Below are 23,721 nucleotides of genomic sequence, written 5' to 3' on the forward strand. Positions count from 1 at the left end.
AGCTGGAGCTCTAAAGACTTACTGGAATAATCTTGAGTGGATCAGAACCAATCATTAATATGTTTCATGCCACTTGCAATTGTGAGATATCGTATACTAAGTAAGCCCAACCCCCCATATTCCACTGGGATACTTAAAGTTGAAATAGGAAGACGAGATCTCTTACCCCTCCAAAGAAAACATTGAATCAATTTGTTCAGTTTTTTCTCATCTCCCAACTTCAAGTACCATGGCAATACTTGGAATACATAAAGCTTCTTAGGGACAATAAACATATTATATCGTGCTATACGCCCTAACAAAGAAATAGGTAAAGAACCCCATGCATGTAATCTTAAGTTTTGTCTCCCTCAATAACCATTGGATATTCATTTCATATAGCTACGTTAGATCCGCCGGTATATGAACTCTCAATACTTAAGTGATCTCTGAGCCCATTTAAAAGGAAAATTACCTCTCCAACATACTTGCATGTCTGACAACACAGGGAGAGTATATGATTTAGTTAAATTCAACTTGAAGCCTGAAAATTTACCAAATTGTCATAAGCATGCAAGTAGCAACTCAAGCGACTGACGGATTAGTCAAAACTAGTAACAGATCGTCAGCATATGCCAAAGTTTTAATACATTGGTCTGCAAGAGACACACCCTCTACCTCCCTCAGTAAAGAGAGCCCGTGGAGCAATGGTTCCAGTGATAATACAAAGAGTAGTGGGGAGAGGGGACAGCCGTGTCTAGTACCCCTTTCTATGATAAAATCCTTTTCCTTAATGCCATTGATCAGTAAACAGGCCTTAGGGTGAATATAAAAAGCTTTTAAAGCTTGCAAAAACCATCCTTTATATCCCATATAAGACATAGTTCGAAATAAGTAATCCCATCCTACCTTTTTCTGCGTCTAAACTATCAAACATGGAATGCCATTATCTCTACAAAATGCCATTGCTAGCAGTAAACGCCTAATATTATGCACGGATTGTCGTTGCTGTACAAACCCAACCTATTCAGACACTACCAATTTAGGTAGACAGTGCTCCAATCGCTCTGCCAACATTTTAGATAACAACTTGATATCCACATTCAAGAATGATATAGGCCTATAAGAGTCTGCCTTCTCCCGCGATTTACCCGGCTTTGGCAATATTATCAATGCGGTATTAGCGTAAGGAGGAAAGCCACCCTGCTCTATCACCTCTTCATAATAATCTAACATAGAAGCTAAGGCCGCCGTGGGTAACGTCTTACAATACTCCTCGTAAATCCATCAGGACCTGAGCTTCAGCATTTTTATTGCCATCTGCAACTTGACTAACGTGAGGCATGCATTTAAACTGTCCAATTCAGTTGGGGTCAATTTAGGTAAACCTGAGCTCTCTAAATAATCAGACAGGCTCTGCTGTTCAGGTACCGCCTCTGCTTTGTAAAGAGAGGAAAAGTATGCAGCGAATATCTGCGCTGTTTTTTTCTCGGCTGTTTTGTAAGAACACCACGCATATCCCGCAGGGCGGCCACAGTCCAAGGCCCTCCCCAGTTTTTAATTACGCGAGCGAGCATGCGCCCAGGCCTATTACCAAATCTTTGTAATCTGTATTTACGATACAGAGATGACCGAGCCTCTGTTTCATGCAATAAAGTATTGAGGGCTACTTGAGTGGCTTGTAAATACTCAAAAGTTGTTTTTGTAGGCCTCTTCACATGTGCACTATTAGCTCTACGCAACTGAGGCTCTAAATGTAATACACCCGCTTCTATGCATTTCTTGTGTGCGTGACAATATGCAATAATATCTTCCCGCAAGACTTCTTTAGATGCCACTCCCACCCTGCCTATCTACGGACATCTCTAGGTCCACCCACACCAGAGCATGATCTGAAACTTCCTCTGGACCTATAGGCGCTGACAAGGTCAAAGGGAACAAAGAACGCTCTAGCAAGATATAATGTAGCCGGGCGTGCGTGCGTGCCATGTGCTTTCGAATGGTGAGTGTAATCTCATTCACCCGGATGCAGCACCCTCCATGAATCAATTAAATTGAGAGAACAAGAAAAAGCAGAAAACTCCCTGGTCCGCTGCCCTGAATAATGTAATGAATGTGGATTAGAGCAATCCATGAATGGGTCTGAAACTAAATTAAAGTCTCCCACAGCTATCAATCGCGAATTATGTTGTAAACAGTGACCAGTCAAGGATTGAAAAAAGGCAAGGTCATGTTGATTTGGACCATATAATACCCCTAAGAGGAAATCTATGCCTTGCAGCCACAATTGAAGAATTAAATAATTCCCTCGTCCCCCATGTGACAATAGAGTGGCTTTATATGACAGTCTGTTCCTGAACAAGACTGCCACCCCCACCCTTTCCTTCCCTGTGAAGCGGACGAATACACTTCCCCAACCCAAGATTGTTGCAGTTTAGCATGCTCAGATTCTGTGAGGTGTCTCCTGCAGACAGGCTATATCTGACCCTTGACGCTTCAAAGCTGACAAAATTTTAGAGCGTTTTACTGGAGAACCTATTCCCCCTACATTCCAAGATACTATTCGAGTAGGCATAAACAAGCCATCTGCTTAAAAGAAATAAACAACAACTTAGTCCCGGGTGACCAACTCTGCCCCGGACAAGGAGCTCCACCCCCCAGATGAAGCCATAAAATATATGATCTTGTAAAATGTAGTGCCCAGAAGAATTGAGAAACTTAAAAAGAAAATCTTTCAGTAAGAAGTTGACCCACCTTACACAAGTTATCAATATCACCAACACAACTGTGCCCAGTTTCCATACCCATAATGCTGCAAATCCGAAAAATCTTTTGAAACACTTGAATGACCCACTTGTCCCACCACCCTTTCTTCCCCCTCTCTCCACTACTCCCATACCCTGAATGTATCCCATTCCATCCACCCAGAACATGCACCTGGGGAAATGTCAGCGATCACATTTAATGCTGGGGACCCCCACCCCTCAAAGACCATCAACAGTAAACTGAAGTACCACTCACTTAGAATACCAGAACAACAGAACTGTTAATAATTTGACACCGTTAATGCACAAGCAAGGGCAGAAGTTTTACTCCGTGTCAATTAGTCCTTTGTCCAGCAAGGCAGCTCGCACTCTGCCACTGATTTGAAAGATTGTCAGTGACCCTGGGTTGAAATCTTTAGTTAAGCTGGATATAGCAGCCAAGCAGAGAGGATGGCACTGCCGACGCTGCACCGCTGGAGAGAAATCCTGAAAAAAAGGAATTCGGTGACCTTCATAAGTCAAAGAATCCCTCCGAATTCCTGAAGAATTTCAATTTTGTGTCTGTAATTTATTATTTTTTCTAATACCACTCTTGGCTGATTCTGATCCTCTGATAAACTCCTGGTACGATGTGCTCTTTGCACTACTAAGGGACCTGTTATATCTGAGAGTACTAGCTCCTTAGCCAACCAGTCCTCGAGCCAAGTAGTTAAAATTCCACTCAGGGATTTTTCTCTGTAAAGCCCGCTATGCTTAGGTTATTTCTGCATGAGCGATTCTCGAGATCTTCTAGTTGCGTGAGTGATCTGTTAATTGTCAGCTTAATCGAGTTAAATCTGGGCCAAACACATGGGCATCATCCTCCAAAGCCGAAACTCTAGTTTCTAAATCTGTGCGAATCCCAAGGCCGACCAGCGTTGTTTGAAACAGGTCCAGCTTCTGGTTCATCACTGCCCATAGTGGTTCCCAGGCTTTTTCTACTGCCGATGTTAGTTGTGAGAGCTGCATGGCTGTAAAAGCCGCCGGCGGTAAAGCTGGCTCCTCTGCTATTTTGGACTCCACATTGCCAAGTTAATTTTTCTCCTTTTTAGTTGATTTTTGCGCCATTGCAGAGGGTGATTTTTCAAAATATCTGTCCATAAGGGAGGATATTGAACAGTTATCTAGAGTCGAGTAACGAAATTCAGTGCCAAAATTACATTATTGAGCGGCAAGGGCCCTGGAGCTGCAGCAAGACGCTGTTACTCTGCTCACAGCGTCACATGATCCCCTGATATTTATTTAAAAATTTTCTATTCACGTTTCTAAAACTCTCGGTGGATCACAGCATAACATATATAATGTAATTTTAAAAGAAGGCATACACACACGTTCAATAAAAGATTCTTGACTAGAACAATAAGGAGCTTAAACACTCAGCTTTAAACCACCGTAAAAGTGTGTGCAAAAAGGAAAGCCTTCAAATGTTTATGGAACTGAAGAGGTGAAGTCAAAAAAATAAAGGGCATCAAATTACACTTTCTCGCACCCTCAGTATAAAAAATTGATGAACGGTACTCAGTTAGTCTAATATGATGAAAGGAAGGAATACTAAGCAAAAGTTTGTTTGAAGAATATGATGCACGAGCAGGCTGATAGAACTAGCCACAAAAATTGGCACATCATTGCTTAAAGCCTTAAAAATTAGGAATAAGATTTTAAACCTGATTCTCCACTGGGTGGATAACCAGTGCAACTCCTTAAGTACGGGCATAATATGAGCCAAGTGAGATGTGTCTGAGAGCAAATGAGCAGCAGAATTTTCAGCAATTTGTAAAGGACAGATCTTACTTAAAGGGGTAACCCAAGATACAGTACACTACAGTAATCAAATGAGGGAGTAGTACAGACCTAAAGTTACTGGGCGATAACTGCTTCAGCTGCTTAAATGAGACATAATTTGAAAAATACTTTCTGAACAGATACACGTATCTGAGTTGAAAGTGACAAACTAGAATTCATCCAAACTCCAAGATACTTTAAGCTCTGCACAATGGGAATTTTCAAAGAATCGAATACAAAGGTTTCTGGAACCAAAGAAAGAAGTCTTACAAGATAAAAACAAAATTCTCAATTTAGAAACATTCAACTGAAAACGATTAACATCCATCCAAACCCTCATAGACTGCAAATAAGTAGATAAAAATTGAAAGCTTTTCTCAACAGTATCGGACATAGGGAAGAAAAACTGAATATTTTCTGTATAAAGCCTAAATTGAACATGTAGAATCGAAGGACATGACAAATAGGTCTCATATAAATACCGAACAATGTAGGTGATAACGCTGAGTCTTGGGATACACCTGATGCTAAATCATCCCGTTCTCAACATCTAGAACCCAGATGAACCTAAAACTCTCTGAGAGACAGACCCAGACCAAAGTTATATTTTACTACTAATGCCCAAGTCTTTTAATCAATTCAGAAAATTCCATGGTGCACAATATGAAATGCAGCAAAAATATCGAGAGTCACTCTGAGCTATTCAATTCCTCAGTCAAAATCAGCCCAAATAGAGTATAACACAGATATCAGAAGTGTCTCAAGTTAAATATTTTGGCCAAAAGCCAAACTGAGAAACATCTAATACACTGTGTATCCAAAAACTCCTGAAGCTGGAATAACACAATTTTCTCAAGGAATTTAGCAAGAAAATCAAGAGGATATTGGTCGATAATTAGCAGGGTCGTTAGGATCTAAACTTGCATTTTTTATGTTTCAAATCTGTTTATTGAAAAATTATAAAATACAGCAACACTAAAAGAATAAAACAAATGTCATAGCCTGCAAGTCCATTCTCCCAACTGAACCCTAAACTTACATTTTTAAAAGCTGGACATACAGCAGCTCTTTTTAAATGAAGAGGAACTGAAGCCTCAGTAAGAGACTTATTAAAAGGACAATCTCAACTAGCATTTCTGATTTGAAAAACTTGATCAATGAGGGTGAACATGTGTCCAAAGGACAAAGAGAAACATTCAAGCTATTCATAATAGTTGAAATCTGTTTAGCGGACACTAAGGAGAATTCCTCCCAAACAGCAAGACCTAAGGACTTACCCTTGCAGGCCAGGGGATATTCACAAAAGAATCAAAGATGGGTTTTTTTTTAAAATTATTTGTACCCCGCGCTTTCCCACTCATGGCAGGCTCAATGCGGCTTAGGTACTTATTTGTACCTGGGGCAATGGAGGGTTAAGTGACTTGCCCAGAGTCACAAGGAGCTGCCTGTGCCTGCAGTGGGAATCGAACCCAGTTCCCCGGGACCAAAGTCCACCACTCTAACTACTGTTAAAAGCCTTGGCAAAATCTAGTAGCGTAAGCATCAAAACAATTGATCAACTGGCCTAGTGGTTAACTTCTGCACTTCTGAATGGAGGAGTGGCCTAGTGGTTCAAGCTGGGCTTGACATCCAGAGGTGGCTGGTTCAAGTATCTTCTGCTTCTTGTGATCTTGGGCAAGTCACTTAACCCTACATTGCCTCAGGTACCAACTTAGATTGTGAGCCCTCCAGGGACAGGGGGCAAGTCACTTAACCCTCCATTGCCTCAGGTACCAACTTAGATTGTGAGCCCTCCAGGGACAGTGAAATTCCCAGTGTACCTGAATGTAACTCATCTTGAGCTACTACTGAAAGGTGTGAGCAAAATCCATATAAATAGCAAAAAGCCCAATCCAAGAAGCTGGAGTGGAAGAAATAACTTTATCATAATATTTTATTTTGCTGACAAAGTTCCTTACTTAGCTAGACATAAGTGATTGGAGCTGTCTCTTCCTCCATAATCGTTCCTTCTTTCTTACTTCTTGCCTAGTCTGTCTAATAACATTAGAAAACCAAGGAGCAGAATTAGATCTCTGCTTACTTACGGTCTTCACAGGGGCAATTATATTGAGCGTGTTCAATAACATATTATGTTCCACAACTTCAGTAGCTGACTAAGAATCCAAACCCATCAGCTGTGGACACCAAACATCCTTTAACTTAACAGCATCAGATTTACCACACAAGACACAAACTGATTGGAAGAAGAGGTCACAAGCCACTGCAAAATAATAGTATAATGATCTGACCAAGGTACTTTCTCTTTCAAAACTAAGAAATGAGAACAAGGAAGGAATTCCGTACCTAAAAAAACAAATCCAGCAGAATGAGTTAGGCCAGAAACTACCTGATACGAACCCAAACAGGATAAAATATGATCAAAATCACCAATAAACAAATCCTCATCAATCTTTTCATAATGAAGATTAAAATCCCCTAATAAAATGGTATTTGTTAGGTTGAGATTATAACAAATCAACACTTCAATTAAAGAAGAATAATCCAACAGCAAATTGCAAAGTGGACCATTAAAACCAAATTGAGCAAACTTGAAGATGTCAACAAGACTTCAATTGAAGAAGAATTAAACCCATGCAACTTAAAATTAAACTGCCACCACCAGTAATTCAGACTTCTCTTCTTGCTGATTTTCGATTTAGAGAACTCTGAAAACCCAGAAGGTGTCAATTGATTAATCACCTTCACATCTGTGTCTGAATGCCATGATTCAATGATACACAAGATATCAAACTTCTTAGAAGTCAAGATAAAATCCTGCAAGATAATTTTATTTCTAATCAACCTAGCATTGACTAAACAAACATTTATAGGCCACATGCTGGAGCAATGTCGTAAAGGCTCATGTTTAACTGAGACTAGCACTCTCTCTCCCTTTTAAAATGACTAGAGACTGAGGCAAGGTGACCATTTCTACCCTGTGCTATTACAACCGGAATCAAAGACATCCTATGATCTGTTAAAACAGTTACAACTAAGTCTCCTTTGTTGTGCTCCTTTGTTGGCGCATGATCGGCGCAGGCTACCTAAAAAAAAATGCTCAACACAGTGAGTGGAGGTTAGCTCAAGTCCATGGAGGGAAGTCTGAGAACCATCTCCGAGGCAGAAACAGCTGAAAGTGAAAAGCAGAGCCTCAAAAAATGCTCAATGGCACACTGTGAAATCACAGTGGGTGGAGCTTTGCTCAGGCTGTGGAGGGAAGCTTGAGAACCAACTTGGGGGCAGAAACAGCTGCGAAGAACTGAACTGATGTCAAGGGAGAAAGTCCTCTGGTGCAGGCTAACAAAAAATGCTGAACGGCTCACTGTGACAAGGGATATAGAAGTGCGAGTGGATACTTTGGGGGTCTTTTTCTAAGCTGTGGTAGAAATTGGCTGATGGTAAATGCTGAGACGCCCATAGGAATATAATGGGCATCTCGGCGTTTACCACCAGCTGATTTCTACCACGAGCTAAAAATACTACCGTGGCTTAGTAAAAGACCCCCTTTGATTGGAGTTAGATATTTGGGCAGGGATTTTGGTCTTCCACCCACCTTAAGGACTGCTTAATTACATCCTACAGATTTTGAACTGGTCTGATGATGATAAGGAATGAGAAATTTGGTTTTTACCTGTTAATTTTCTTTCTTTTGTTTCTACCAGACCAGTTCAGAGGCCCTCCCGAGTACTGTTACAGTGTGTTGATGCTCTTTATTGCTGATTCTGCTGGTTGCTTCACATCGAAGTATATATTTTCTTCTCTTGTTTTAAATTTCGATCTGTGGCAGTGTGTTTCTCTAGTTGTATATGCCTTTATATTCAGATATATACCTCCTAATTCTATAAATGTGCGTGCAGTTGTATGCTTAGCATGCAAAGTTGCATGTGCAAGTTATAGAATAGGGTCATTTGTGTGTGTAACTTAATATAATAGTTGCTAATTGGTGCTAATCAGCACTAATTAGCAGTTCACACCATTAATTAGGATTCTACAAATTGTGCATGCAAAATATAGCATGAAACTGTCAAGAACATGTCTAGCACTTGGGTTATAGAATACTATCAGTTATGTGCCTGACAATAGTATTTTGAACAGCTATTCAGCTAGCATATGTGCTTGTGTCTAAGGTTAGGCATGCAACTTTGGACTTATGCTATATTCTGTAATGGCAATTGTGCATGTAATTGCTGATATACAATTTGCACTTAGCACAGATCATCTCAGCGCCTAACTTTAGGCCACCTTTTGAGAATTAGCCCCTTAGTGTTAATTTAAACTCCACTGAGAGGAAAAATTACCTTCTCTCCATTGATTTGTCATTCAGAATACTGAAGATCTAAGGCTGCATGGTTCTCTTATAGGGCAGAGCTCACAGGACTTTGGTCTCTGTCTCTATCAGCCATTTGACAGACACAAACCCCAAGGTTCTGGACTAGTCTGGTAGGCCTAAATGAAAGAAAATGAGCAGGTAAGACCTAAATTTCTCCTCCTTTTCTAGGTATATTTGTACTTGCCTTCATTATCGAGTGCAGAAACAGGTTATGATGCCATATTTTATAAAACAGGATAGGTAGGCTGAGTTAGCAAGGCCAACAGTACTTACCTATTGCAAAACCTCTAAACTTTTAAAGCACTTATAGTGAAAGAAATCTGTTACTTTTCAGAGAAAATAAGTACATTCCACCTGGGCAGAGAAATCGAGATGTTATATCATGGAGCAGTCATAGTGGACGACAGAATTCTCCAAGAATGGGCCAGTCAGGATCAGGACTCACATCTGCAAGAACTGGATCCCATACATCTGACTTTAGTCCCAACTCTGGAACAGACCAAAGAGTAGTTAATGGAGGCAAGTACCCAGAGAGAATCTGTGTTGGTTAGTTAATGTGTAACTATGAACAATGTATACATTTATAATCTTTTGTTAACTTTTGTTAAAATGTCAGATTCAGGCAGTTGCACATAGGAAAACTGTTAGGTTTGCTTTGTCTTATGCAAAATGCATGTTAACAGAACTGTGTAACTTCAGTCTACAAACAGTGTGCAGATAACATAGTAGGAAGCTTTCATTTATTTAGAACATTAGAAAGACATTAAGACTTCCAAAATTGGGTATTATAATGGTGTCTGAACTCGGGTGAAAAAAATCCCTTAAAGGCATTGTTTGATTTTTATATGAAGTATTTCTTGAAGTCTTAGTTGGTATGATTAAAAATATACTGTTCAGAGTATGGTAAAGTGACATCTGGACCAGTGATACAGCACTGGCCCACTGTTTATGTATCTTGTCCTAGTACGCTTTAAAAGGACAAAAGGAAGGAAAACTGAGCAGTGAATAAAGCATGACAAAGGTGTCTGGGATGCCAGGAACTATTAGACATTTATTTTGGGGAAGAGAACAACTAGTCTTGAACATAACATACCAATGTATATTGACTGTTATGTGATATGAGAGTTAAACTACATCACAGGTGTCTGTGTTGGAAAGTTATGCTCCATCATCTCTATTGCTATAATGGTATTAATGGCTGCTAGTTAAGGTTGTAGAGGAAGACCAGGCAGAGATGGCTGGATCATGGAGAAGAGTATGTATAGATTGGAATAGAATCTTGAATGTCATGCAAGATTTGCTTTCTCTAGAAGTTTCTTCTTCAAGTGAATGCTCTTGAGTATTTTGTGCTGTTTTGTAACTAATGTCCAACCGCAGCAGTTTGTAAATGGGTTATCAATAAAAGTAAAGCAATTTCACAAACTGATTGAGCAGTTTTTCTTGGTTCAGGGGTAAAATATTTTTTATAGTTCATTATGCCATATCTTGAGTAGTGAAGTACTGCAGTGATTCTGCATTGTCTCGGGAAAGTATCTAGTTTTTGGGTTGTATCTTGAAAATATTGTACCCAGAGACACAGAATGGAAGGAACCCTTTTAATAATAGGCCCTTTAGTTTTTAAACCTGTAGTGAATTGGAACTCTTGTGATGAGAAGATCTGGCCAGCATACAGTAAAGATAAGTAACTTGTACCTTAACAGCATTAAAAATTTTAGTAATGAAAACCGGGACATAAAATTCAGATATTGCCTTTCACGAGGCCAGAAATCATACTGGTGTGATTAGGAAACAATTTTATGGAGCTTCTGGATATATACTAGTGATGTTTAGCGTCCAGTACATCAGTATTATTCTAACAATTGAAATCTAAACAGTACCTTTAATCCAGTTGGGATCCCAACATGCTGTATAATTAAGTACTTCTAAAGCACACATATACCCATGTCTGGGGTGCAAAATATGGATGGCAATTTAAGTGCCCCATCTATTTAAGAAATCTTAACTCATCCTTGTAAACCAATGATAGTATGAGCTGTGGGCAAGCAGGACTTCAATTTACAGTGTCTCTCAGGAGTCCCTTTTGATTCCTAACATTTACAAAAAATTGCACTTTCACATTTGGAGGGTAATTTTATAAACCATTTTTGTGTATAAAACATTCTCAGAGGATAAGCAAGGTTACAAGCCCTTACTGCGCAGGCGATATCAATAATGGTGATCATATGGAGAAAGTTTCTCCAACCTAGCAAATACTGGAAGGTTTTGATTCACTCTTCTGTGCATGTATTCCACTTCTACCTGCCATGGTTGCATGGGATCACCTCAGTCTTAGTTTAGTTTATTTAAATTTAAATATACCGCCCTTCAGAGTAAAATGAGAGTGGTGTACAATAAAACCAAATAAAATCATGAAAGGAAAGGAATTCCATATAATATAAAAGAAAGAGTACAGAAGAAGGGAAGGAAATAAAAAAAACAAACAAGTAAACAAGTTCCAGACCGGGCTCCACCGCCAAAGTAAGCTAAAAAGTAAAATTAGGGAAGGCTGCCCTAAACAGGTGGGCCTTGAGTAACGATCTAAACCGAGGATATGAGTGCTCAGAATGGATATCAAGGAGAAGAGTGTTCCAAAGTGTGGGAATTATGCAAAAGAAGGCTTCATGATGTGTAGACTCAAGATGAGAATAAACAACTGCAGGAATAGAAAGATGAGAAGCTAAGGATGAGCGTAGAATACAGGAGGGCTAATGTGAGGATTTTAAACTGTACACGGAATGGGACAGAGAGCCAGTGGTGGTGAGCTAGAAGAGATGAAATGTGAGATCTATAAGCATGCGTAAGCAAACAAATAGCTGTGTTTTGTACAGTCTGAAAACGAGTGAGGAGAACCTTAGGGAGACCCTCAAAGATAATGTTCTAGTTGTCTAAACGAGAAGAGAGCAAGGAAGTGTAGCACAGGAAATATCATCCAAATAACTCTGAATGGAACAAATACAACAAAGAGAACAGAAGAAAGTTTTAGCTACTGCTGAAATGTGAGAATGAAAGGAAAGATGAGAATCAAGAGTCACACTGAAATACTTGAGAGAATTAACCAGTTCTAAAGGTGTGTTCTCAATAGTGAGGGTAAGGGAGCCGATCAGTTGCACATTACTGGAGCTCAAGGAAAAACATTTTCTCTCCTCTTTATTCCAGATTTTGTAAGTTTTTCTAATGTAGTCTTGTCGCTATTATGCGGTACTTTTTCCTGATAGTGTCTTAGACAGATTTTCAACTGTTTTCACTTTTCCTTTATTTTTTGCTCTCAGCCTGGTGTAGGCCTCAGTCGAGAACCTTAGGCTCTTGGTTGGGTATGTTTGGATTTGATTTTGTGTGGCTATTTTTCCAGATGATATGTTTCAGAAAAGAAGCCTTTGCTAGGTTGAAGAGTTATACTTGGTGCAACAGGACCATTTCCCTCATAGATACACAAAAGTGCTTGAAATGACTGGCGTCTGATCACGATCCCTCTCATTGTAAATTATGTTTGTAGATGTCCAGGAGAAGTCTTGGTGCGTGTGAAAAGCAGTGTGAACAAATTTGTGTCTCTTGATAAGTCTGATCCATTGAATTCAACATCAGAAGTATTGGTTTCCATAGGTCCTGAAGCTGTTTAGGATGCTGGGGATGTGTTAGCATTGAGCCTACTTTGCTCACCTTCAACATCAGGCATCAGTAGAGACCATTTGGATATGTTATTGTTAGAGTCATGCCCAATGCAGAGAGAAAGAGAGATATCCAACTGGTGGCACATACTGACCCCGAGACTTCAAAGGGCATCGGGGTCAGTATCTGCCACACCATTATCTCTCTCTATTGCATCATGGAAGGAGGCTTCACTGAGGCATTGGAGATCCATGGTGTCTCAGTGCTCTCGCCCAAGGCTTAACACCAATGTCAGTAGGTCGAGACAGGTTTAGACTTCTCTTCTGGAGTATTTTTCAGGGTCTGTGTATGAGTGCTTCTGGGATTACGAACAGAAATATTCTCTGAAAAAGACTCAACTGGCTTGCCTTCAAAGTCTGTCTCTATCATTTTTGTGCAGGAAATAGCTGAAGTCATTTATTTACGTTAGAGATGGAGGAGAAACCCAGGGCAGAAGCATTGGACACTTTCCAGTCCTCTACCTCCTCCCCGCCCCCCGTAAGAAATCTGTGACATTGCCTGTTCACAGAATCCTCAAGGATATACAGATGAGAATGTGGGAGACTCCTCCTCTGCAGCACCAATAAATGAGAAGGGTGACTATATGCAGAGTACAGAAAACTCCTTGATTCATGGAGCAACAGCTACCTTATTATTCTTTGGTGGTTGAATCCACTCTCAAAATGGCCAAAAGTTCCAAGACTCTCCCTCCTCAGTGCACTTGGGAAGAGAAGCTTAGATATTAGAATCTTTTGGGAAAAGCTGTGACCCAAGGACTGGGTTGACAACCACTGGTTTAGATAGTAACTGTAGCAGGACTAACTGCTAAACCTATTGTTAAACCAGCAGTAGAGTGATGTGATTGTATGAACAGATGTCCATGTTGAACTTTGCAAATTTCCTCTACTGAAATGATCTCAAGTGGGTCACCACCACCACCATTGCTTTGACATAACCCTCTAGAGCCAAGTCAGCCTGGGTATAATCAAAGGAAATGAAGCCCTGCTAGTCAATGAGTTTATTTTTGTTGAAGTCAGTCCCTACATATTTGGATCAAAAGGAACAAGAAGTGGGGTGGTGTTTCTAAGGGTGTTAGTCCGCTCCAAACATAAAGCCAAGGCTCTCTTGCAATCCAATTTGTGTAGTGCAATTTCACCTTTGTAGGCATGAATCCTGGGAAAATTATTGGAAGGACTTATCAAGGTGGGTGGAAATCTAACACTGCATTGGAAAGGAACGTAAAGTGGCTCTGCTAACTCATCCTGTTACTGTAAAACTTGGTGTAAGATGGATCATTTACTAGGGTCTGGTGCATACTCAATCTACACGCTGAATTTATGCCACCAAAAAGGGGACCTTCCAGGTCCAGGTGACTCAAAAGAAGCTTTCATCAGCAGGTCAAAAGATGCTGTGGGGGACTTGACAGGAGGCACCAGTAGAAGCAAATCCAACAAAAATCAAACTAAAACTGAACAAAGATGACTTTTTCTTATCCATGATGGTACCCTAACGCAGTGCTTCTCAACCCAGTCCTTGGGGCACACCTATCCAGTCAGGTTTTCAGGCTATCTATAATGCATATGCATGAGATAGATTTGCATACCAAGGAGGCAGTGCATGCAAATCTCTCATGCACGTTCATTGTGGATATTCCAAAAACCTGACTGGCTGGGTGTGCCTCCAAGGACTGAGTTGAGAAGCACTGCCTTTATGTTTTCAAACCTGACTCAAATTGATGCATCCACTATGGGGTGGGGAACCCATGGAGATGGTCTTCACGTCCAAGGAGTTTGATCTGCCCAAGAGATTTCATTGCACATCAACCTCCTGGAGCTCCAGGCAATTTGGAATGTTCTAAAGGCTTTCAGAGATTGACTGTTAAACCAAATTATCCTAATTCAAACAGACAGCCAGATTGCCATGTATTATGTGAACAAGCAGGGGGGTACGGGTTCCTACCCCTTGTGTTAGGAAGTGGTTGGAATTTGGACTTTGGCCACCAGCCACAGCATGGTGCTCTGGGCCATATATCTGGCAGGGAAGCAGAACGGTCTGGCACACAGGCTGAGTAGGGTCAAGCAACCTCAGTGGTCTCTGAACATGGGCGTTGGAACACTAGATCTTCTGAGAGTGGGACATTTCCTCAGTGGATCTTTTTGCCACTCATCTCAACAATATAGTTCCTCAGTACTGCTCCAGACTCGGGTCACATGGCAGGCTAGCAGCAGATGCCTTTCTTCTCTGCTGTAGAACAGGCCTTCTGAATGTGTAACCCTGCATTCCTCTGATAGGGAAGACTTTGCTGAAACTTAGTCGAGACAAAAGAACCATGATCCTTATTGCTGCATTCTGGCTGAGGCAGGTGTGATTCCCTCTACTTCAGGAGTTATCCTCTGAAGAATCATAGACTGGAGTGTTTTCCAACCCTCATCACTCAGAATAAGGAGTCTTTTCTTCATTCCATCCTCCAGTCCCTGGCTTTCATGGCCTGGATGTTGAACGCTTAGAATTTGGCTCCTTGCAGCTGCCTGAGGGTCTCTCCAAGTTCTTGCTGGCGTCCAAGAAAGATTCCACTAAGAGGAAGAGGTTTGCCATCTGGTGTGAGAGCAAGGCTCTAGTCTCTCATCCTACATAAAAACTGCTTGAGTACCTGCTGCATCTCTTTTAAATCTTGTTTATAAACCAACTTGGTAATCAGTGCAATCGGTGCTTTTCACGACCGTGTGAGAGGTAAGCCCATCTCTGTACAGCCTCTAGTTGTTTGCTTCATGCAAGGTTTACTGTTGATAAAGCTCCCTATCAAACCTCCTACTGTGTCATGGTATCTCATTGTTGTTCTCCTGGAAGGTTTGGTGGTGGTCACTTCATCTCGCAGGGTGAGCATCAGGCCCTAGTAGTGGATCCATCTTACACAAAGTTTCATCATAACAGATTAGTTCTCCACATGCACCCTAAGTTCTTTCTTGAGGTGGTGTCGGAGTTCCATCTTAACCATCAGTCGTTCTTCTAACATTATTCCCAAAACTTAAATGCCCATCCTGGAAAAAGTGTTCTGCACACCTTGGACTTCAAGTGAGCGTTAGCCTTCTGTCTGGAGCGGACTAAAGCCCATAGATAACCCACCCAGCTTTTTGTTTCTTTTGATCCAAGAAGGAAGGGGGTAGCCATTGGAAACACATTTTATTCATTTGGCTTGCATTTATTTTCTCTTACGCCCAAGCTGGTCTGACTCTCTGGAGGGTCATGTCATGGTTGCATCAGTAGCCCATCTGGGGTTAGCCTCTATTGGGGAGATTTGCAAGGCTGCAACATGGTCCTCAGTCCACACATTCACATTGAGGAGATTTGCAAGGCTGCAATGTGGTCCTCAGTCCACACATTTACATCTTGCTACTTCTTTGAGCAGAATACCCGACATGACAGCTTGTTTGGTTAGACTGTACTGCAGAATCTGTCTGGTGTCTAGAATCCAACTCCACCCACCTAGGCCTGTTATTTCAGTTCCAGACTGCACCTTCACAACCAGCTGAGTATAGTTTCAGGGTGATTTATTTTTTTTTTAGGCCTTGCAAGTCCCTATTGTCCTAGCATTGTTTTCGGTGAGCCTGGTGGCTAGGGATTTCTAGTTGTGAGAATGATATAGCCTGCTTGTCCTCTGAAAACAAGATTACTTACCTGTGGCAAGTTATTCTCACAAATCCTCCCTCCTCCCCTTGGAGCTGTCTTTTCTAGCTTTGTTTATTAGACTGCTGGTCCCACGCTCACATGTTGTATGGGAAGGCACCCACCCATGCGCAGTGGGATGCTACCAAAGATATCTTGAGACAGTAAGCTGGGCAGCATCCGCACTGGGTTCCGTCTGATGATGTCACCCAGTTATGAGAATAATTAGCCTACTGTTTTCAGAGAAAACTTGCTACAGGTAAATAACTTTGCTATATCTGCGCCTATATATGGAGAATCTAGGCATGATTTCAGCAGGATAACATTTTATATAGACACAGATGTCTATGTGCCATTATAAAGTAGGTGCCTTACTGCCCTGCTAACCTAGGAATCCTGTTATAAAATTACCCTCTTAATGTGACAGTTGATCACTTATTGTTAGGGCTGTGTCAAGAATTTTCCAAAGTGGAACTAGGAAGACATTTTGCTGAGAAGTAGGTTGAAAAATCATTTGCTAATAAAATGCACATGAATGAAATTAAGTTATAATCTCCCTTTTCCTTCATTCTGGTGAAAGCAAGTCCTGCATGATTCAGAGACATAGTGGAAATGACTCAAAACATCAATCTGTTAACAATTTATTTGGTAAAGTGTGTATTTTCACTGACTTCTTGGTGGGCATTAGTAAAAGTCTATCATAAATGCTCTACTCATTTTGCTTTGTTAGCCATCATAAATTTGCTTTGTATGAGATTTGCTCACCTTTTTGTGGAACATAATTGCTGATGAACCTTGCTTCAAAAAGTCTAATAGAATAACTGTTTCCCTTAGTTTTACACATAAATATTCATTTAACCCCTTGAGAGCCTGTGTATACTTAGTCACAAGTATGACCATTGCTTGTGTGAATACTCTAAACTGGATATAATGTATTTGAAAAAAAAAAAAGTAACCAGAATATGTATACACTCAGAGGGATAAATGTATAAAAAAACGTTTTTGTCTTATTTTGCTTTTTCTGTTTGCTTGTATTCCCCCATAATTTTTTTTCTTTAGTTTTTATACTTTCCTTCATATCATTTGTTCTGTCAGGTGTTCCCTGGCCATCGCCTTGCCCATCTCCTTCCTCTCGCCCACCTTCTCGCTACCAGTCAGGTCCTAACTCTCTTCCACCTCGAGCAGCCACCCCTACAAGGCCGCCCTCACGGCCATCACGGCCCCCGTCTCACCCCTCTGCTCATGGTTCTCCAGCTCCTGTCTCTACTGTGCCTAAACGCGGTTCTTCAGAAGGTACAATACCACAGTTGTTCATGGGTTTTTTGTTTGTCTTTGTTTCCTTTTGTGAGATTTTAATTACAAAATTATTTCCTCCTCTTTAATAACCTATAATTTTTTCTGTTTGTTAATCTTTGTTGATCATGTTAAATATGTATATATATATATTTTATTTTGGGGTTTGTTGGGTGAGAAAGTATACAAAAGCAAAGCTGCATTCTGATTTTGCATACCCTTCTAGGAAATGTACACCTTGACTTACTGTTTATAATGCACCTATATACCTTAGAAGTTTGAAAAATAAAAACACTTTCACACTGCTGAAACATATGGTAATAACAGATTGACTAGTTCTCTGAATTAAATGAAAGGTTTCTGTGTTCCACCTTAGACACTTAACAAAGGCTGTTAGCTCAGTTTCCTCAGTTGTTTTTCAGAAATACCAAAACCTCAGTTTGGTCTTAGAGCACTGGTCCCTTGTATTGTATCTATGTCTCAATAAACAGGACCAAGTAATTCATCCTCCCCCCCCTCCTTCATTGTGACACATGTTCAACTCTTCTTCCCTACATACCTGAAAATAATGTTTTCTTTTTAGCTGCATAATATAGAAGTTAAAACACTGTAAAATGTAATTTCAGCGTTTAGGGCCCCTTTTACTAAAGTGCCTTCTGTTTTACCTTTGCTGCGCATTAACAGCAAAAACTTGGGGCCCTGTTTACTAAGCCGTGATGTAGGTGTGCAAACTTTTTAGTGCATGCTAAAAATTAGTGCACGCTAATTATAGAGACACCCATAGGAATATAATGAATGTCGTTATTAGCACATGCTAATTTTTAGCATGCAGTAAAAGGTTTGCGTGCCTATAGGACGGCTTAAAGTAAACAGAACCTTTAATGCGCAGTAAATGCAAAGGTGACGTAGCAGCTATTGGGGGTGTTCCTAGCATGTCCTCTGCAGGTCCCGCACAGAAATGTTCATTAGTGCATGTAAAGCCTGGTTGCAGTTGGCATGGATGCATGTGTGCTAACTATAGGTGACAGTGCACGGTATATACGCCAAGCTACCTACTGTTTGCTGTCCACACATGCTCTCCATCCATGCCATGCCTAGTTCCCGCTCCAAAAGAAAATGTACTTAATGCATTAGTGCATGCTATTAAACCATCGTAGGAACAGTTAGCATTCTCATGCAGTAGCAGTTAACATGCACTAATTCACGTGCTAACTATTTAACACACTTTAGTAAAAAGGCCCCTCAATGTCCAAGATATAAGGAAAAAACAACTTTGATGTTAGTAGGGTTTTTTTTTTTTTTTGGGGGGGGGGGGGGGGGCTGGCAGTTGTCTCCAGCTCTTTTGGGACTTTCCCATGGCACTGTGAACACCTGTCTTCAGCATTCCTGGTCAACTTGGGGATCAGAAGACCAGAGCTGGGAATTAAACCCAGGTCCTCTGCTGACAGCACAGAGCAGTGCCATTGCTCTGTAGAACTGTCCTAATTCATATTCAGTTTTTCAAAGTGTTTTCTCCTAGTTTTATAGCAAAACCAATTTACAGATATACCATTCATATTTTAAATTCTCTCCCATTTGGACAACCAGTTAGCTCCATTTCCTAAAATTCTAAGCACCCAAAAAATAATTTTCTTGCACTCTCCATTTAACTTTATTGTTGTATAATATCTTTAAGTTAAAAACCCACACAGTTTTTAAAATGATTTAGAAGACAGGTATGCCAAGTGTGCTCTTAGTATTTATAAATATCTACTTCTGACCAGTATCTGCCTTTTATCCTGTTAGTATTTCAGAGGCATAATTCTAATTATATATTTGCATTCAAAATATTAAGATCATAAAATAGCTATCTTTAAAAAAAATAATAATCCAACAAGTGCATTAATATACAGTTTCAGGTCTAGAGTTATTAGTGTGGTATCATATTAGCATACTAATGCAGTAAATTTGTGGTAATGCATGTGAATGTGTTAGAATACGGTTGTGTCCATTAGTAAATCTAGCCCTCAATTTGCTATATGTTTTGACAGATGTTGATAGAAACTACTATTTTAGTGTAGAGGAGCACTGTTAAGACTTTTCAGCTATCATGAGCAGTATCCAGTGTTTTGCTAAATGCTGAGGAGGGGAGGTGGGGTTCCAACCAAGTAGTTCTAGTTTTGGGGTTTAAATCGACAGTTGGTAGAAGGCATTCTGAGGTTAGCGGAACACTGACTGTTCATTCCCTCCAGTGTATGGTTTAGTGGTTAACTGACTTTACTAAAAGGTTTTGACTGGGGAAAAATAGTTTTGATAATAGTGTTGCTGTGAATAGTTCTGGCATGAGTAAGCTGATGAATAGCTCTGAAGTATGCTTTATGTCAGATCGAAGTCACATGATAGTTTGGCCATTTTGTTTTTTCAGACTTTTCTACATGTAGTTGGTTTGAAAGAGAGATGTGAGGAAAATAGATTTTTTTTTAATGGGGGTGTATCTAGAATAGATTCACATGAAAAACAAATTCTGACTTCTTACATATAGAGAATTGCATTTAACTTATATGGAACATTTCCCTCCCCCCTCCCCCTTCCCCTCCCTCTCCCTCCTAGGGCCTCCAAGGATGTCTCCTAAGGCACAACGGCACCCTAGAGGTCACAGAATTTCCGGTGGCAGGGGTACAATTTCAGGTAGCTTAGAATTTGTATCTCATAATGCACCAGGAGACGTAGCCACTCCTCCTGTGGCACGAAACAACTCTTCAGGTGGGACCTGGTCATCTGTTGTTAGTGGTGGTAAGTGAAACTTGATTAATATAGTCCTTTTCAGAGTTCATTTATTTTTAGCTAATTGCTTCTGACTACCTAATATTTACTGCCTAGTTTGCTGGCATCACTGTGAATTGTGGTATAGTTGAGAAATCTCGATTAGTCTTTTACCTCGGAGTTAGTTGAGGCATTCTGCAAAGTTGACATGGTTGTTCATATCACTTAATTTCCCAGTCTTGGTAGATATCACATACAGGGTGTTTCTCATGTTCATTCTGGTAAGGTTATTTGCTATTTTGACACCTGTTATATCTATCAAAGAAATCTTGTACCATGTAGTTATCCTACTGTTAAGCTACTACTTAAATCTGTACAGAAGTGGTGTTCCCCATGTATAGAAGTTGTTGATGATCTATTTCTTCATATGGTATTTTGTTTTTAAATCTGTTAGCATTTTCTTCTGTTTTCAATAATATATTTCACATTACAGTTATAATTAAGTTGAGTTTATAGGGGACTTTTTAGAAGTAAAAGCAGCGCATATAATGGAGTGGCTTTTTAATTCAAAATGGGCAAAAAAATTGCTTTTATTTTTAAACTATGAATTCAGGTATATTTTTTTTCTTTAGATCTGGCAATATAAATGATTAAAAAAAAAAGAATATATTACCAAACATTTTATATATATATAAAAAAATTGCTAACCTTTCTGCCTAGATTTATTCTATGGTTCTTTATCATTGTTGTTTTTCCATTCATTTAAGTTTTCTCGATACTCATTTTTTTATGCCTATTTTACCTCATGTTTCCAGTCCTCTCTCCTCTTGCCCTACTTCACATGAAACTTCCTTGCATAGGTGGTACTTTTCTCTGTGGCTAAGTTGGGGAGATACAGGCACCCTTTGGGTGATGTTTGGCAGGATCTGTGACAGATGTGTCCTTGCTAGCTTAGAGAGCATTTAGACCTCTCTAACCCTGCACGGTCTTTCTGTTGCTTCCTCTTCCCCTTCAGTATACTTCATTCGCTGGCATGACCAGACACAAACAGAATTGCTTTCAGAAATTTAAAAAAAAGGAAAAAGAAAAAAAAAAGGGGGAATAGAGCTAGGATCTCCCTGATCTCTGGCTTTTGCTGAAAGCACAGGATTTTTGAGCCATATTCCTTCCCAGTAGGCTCAGAAATGGCACATGCAGGAGCGATCTCTGATAGTAAAGCTGACCCACGGTGGCTTCAGTAGAAAGAGCGCCTTGTCAAAGAGAAGATTAGAAAGGCTGCCACTGCTGTCATGGGTAAGTATAGAAATGCTGCCTCTTCTCACAGAATGGGAAGGCTGCCAGTCTCACTAATGTGATAACCCTTTCCATCACTGAACAGGCAGAATCAAAGCATGGAGGACTAAGATACTAGACTGGCCCCTGCTCTTCAAAAACCAACAAGTTGAGCCACAATCACTCTGGCTTCCTAAAGGGCTGCCAAGTATGGCATGGAGCAAAAGGACAAAAGGGCACAATAAAAAGGGCAGCACCTATTTGGAAACTACCATATTCTGGTGGTACTTTTAGACCCAGTGAAAGATCTACATTGTCCTTATATCCCCTCTACCAAAGCTACCATTTCATTGAAATGCTTCTGCTGCTCTCAAGCCTGTGGGAAATCATCTAGGCTAGTGAGATATCACTCAGTGCTCACCCAGTGCCTGGATCCTTGGGTTCCGCCCCCACCAGTCTTGTTAACCAAGGGGTTAATTTACTGTCCTGTCATTGTAACTGTTTCAGCAGCTCATATAAAAACACAAACGACATTACCAGTTACCGCCCAGTAGCATCTATCCCACTAGTAGTCAAACTAATGGAAGGTCTGGTGACCAAACAACTCAATGACTACATAAGCAAATTCACTATACTACATGAGTCACAATCAGGATTTCGACCCCTACACAGCACTGAAACAGTACTATTTACTCTCCTAACCAAATTCAAGCAGGAAATAGCAATAGGCAGGAGCATTCTCCTCCTCCAATTTGACATGTCAAGTGCGTTCGACATGGTTAACCATAACATACTGCTAAGACTCCTAGAATACTTCAGAATCAGTGGTGCCACTCTCAATTAGATCAAGGGCTTTCTAACCACAAGAACATATCAAGAGAAATCAAAAACACATTGTCACAGTGGAAACCAGACTGTGGCGTACCGCAAGGATCACCACTATCACCGATCCTTTTCAACCTTATGACGACGCCCCTAGCCAAGTCCTTATCCACCCAAGACCTTAACCCATTTATCTACGCTGATGACGTTACATTATATATCCCCTACAAACATGATTTGGCAGAAATCACCAACGAAATCGGGCTCAGCTTAAACACCATGAACTCATGGGCAAATGCATTCCAACTAAAACTCAATACAGAAAAAAACACACTGCCTCATCATCTCATCCCAATACAATACATACAAATCCACAAACATTAACACCCCAGGATACACCCTCCCTATCTCAGACAGCCTGAAAATTTTCAGAGCAACAGTCCACACCGTAACCTCTCACTAGATACCCAAGCAAAATCCACCATAAAGAAAATGTTTCTCTCAATGTGGAAACTCAAACGCGTGAAACCATTCTTCCAGAGGGAAATATTTCGTAATCTGATACAATCAATGATACTAAGCCACATAGACTACTGTAATGGAATCTATGCGGGGTGCAAGGATCAAATCATAAAAAAAAACTCCAGACCGCCCAAAACACAGCAGCCAGGCTTATATTTGGAAAAACGCATTTTGACAGTGCCAAATCACTCCGACAAAAACTGCACTGGCTTCCAATCAAAGAATGAATCACTTTCAAAATCTGCACGACTGTTCATAAAATTATTTACGGTGAGGCACCTGGATACATGACAGACCTAATCGACCTGCCAACCAGAAATACCACAAGATCTGCACGATCTTACCTAAACCTGCACTACCCAAGCAACAAAGGACTCAAATACAAAACCACCTATGCATCCAGCTTTTCCTACTTAGTGCACAACTATGGAACGCACTGCCAAAAGCAGTAAAACCTACGCCAGACTACCTAAATATCGGGAAAGCAAGACAGTCCTGTTCAGAAGAGCATACCCCACCGACCCAACATAAAAAAACCTGGACACCTGCGACACAATATAATCAAAAACCATAATGGACATTAACTGACTCTTCCTCCCCTTCTCCCTCTCTAAGTTCCCCCCAATTGTACCTACTACACATGTACCTTATCTACCATAATATCACCTTGTATTCATTCATACCTTGTATTTGTTAAGACCGGAACCGGCTAATGCCGTTAACGTTAATATGTAAGCCACATTGAGCCTGCAAAAAGATGGGAAAATGTGGGATACAAATGTAACAAAT

The 23,721-nt window shown here is 40.4% G+C and overlaps 1 protein-coding gene across 7 annotated transcripts in view; it reads left to right on the top strand.

Annotated features, from left to right (window-relative positions):
• ATXN2 (ataxin 2) overlaps nucleotides 1-23,721 on the top strand; it is a 401,010-nt gene that overhangs the window by 177,936 nt on the left and 199,353 nt on the right. For 6 of the 7 annotated variants that reach the window (XM_030217312.1, XM_030217315.1, XM_030217310.1 and 3 more), the window contains 3 exons: nucleotides 9,269-9,453; nucleotides 17,377-17,574; nucleotides 20,164-20,346. In XM_030217312.1, the coding sequence (XP_030073172.1) occupies nucleotides 9,269-9,453; nucleotides 17,377-17,574; nucleotides 20,164-20,346 (566 nt within the window). The remainder of the gene's footprint in view (nucleotides 1-9,268; nucleotides 9,454-17,376; nucleotides 17,575-20,163; nucleotides 20,347-23,721) is intronic. The other variant, XM_030217316.1, reaches the window with a different exon arrangement.

The sequence above is a fragment of the Microcaecilia unicolor genome, chromosome 11, assembly GCF_901765095.1.
Source record: "Microcaecilia unicolor chromosome 11, aMicUni1.1, whole genome shotgun sequence".
NCBI classification, from domain to species: Eukaryota; Metazoa; Chordata; class Amphibia; order Gymnophiona; family Siphonopidae; genus Microcaecilia; species Microcaecilia unicolor.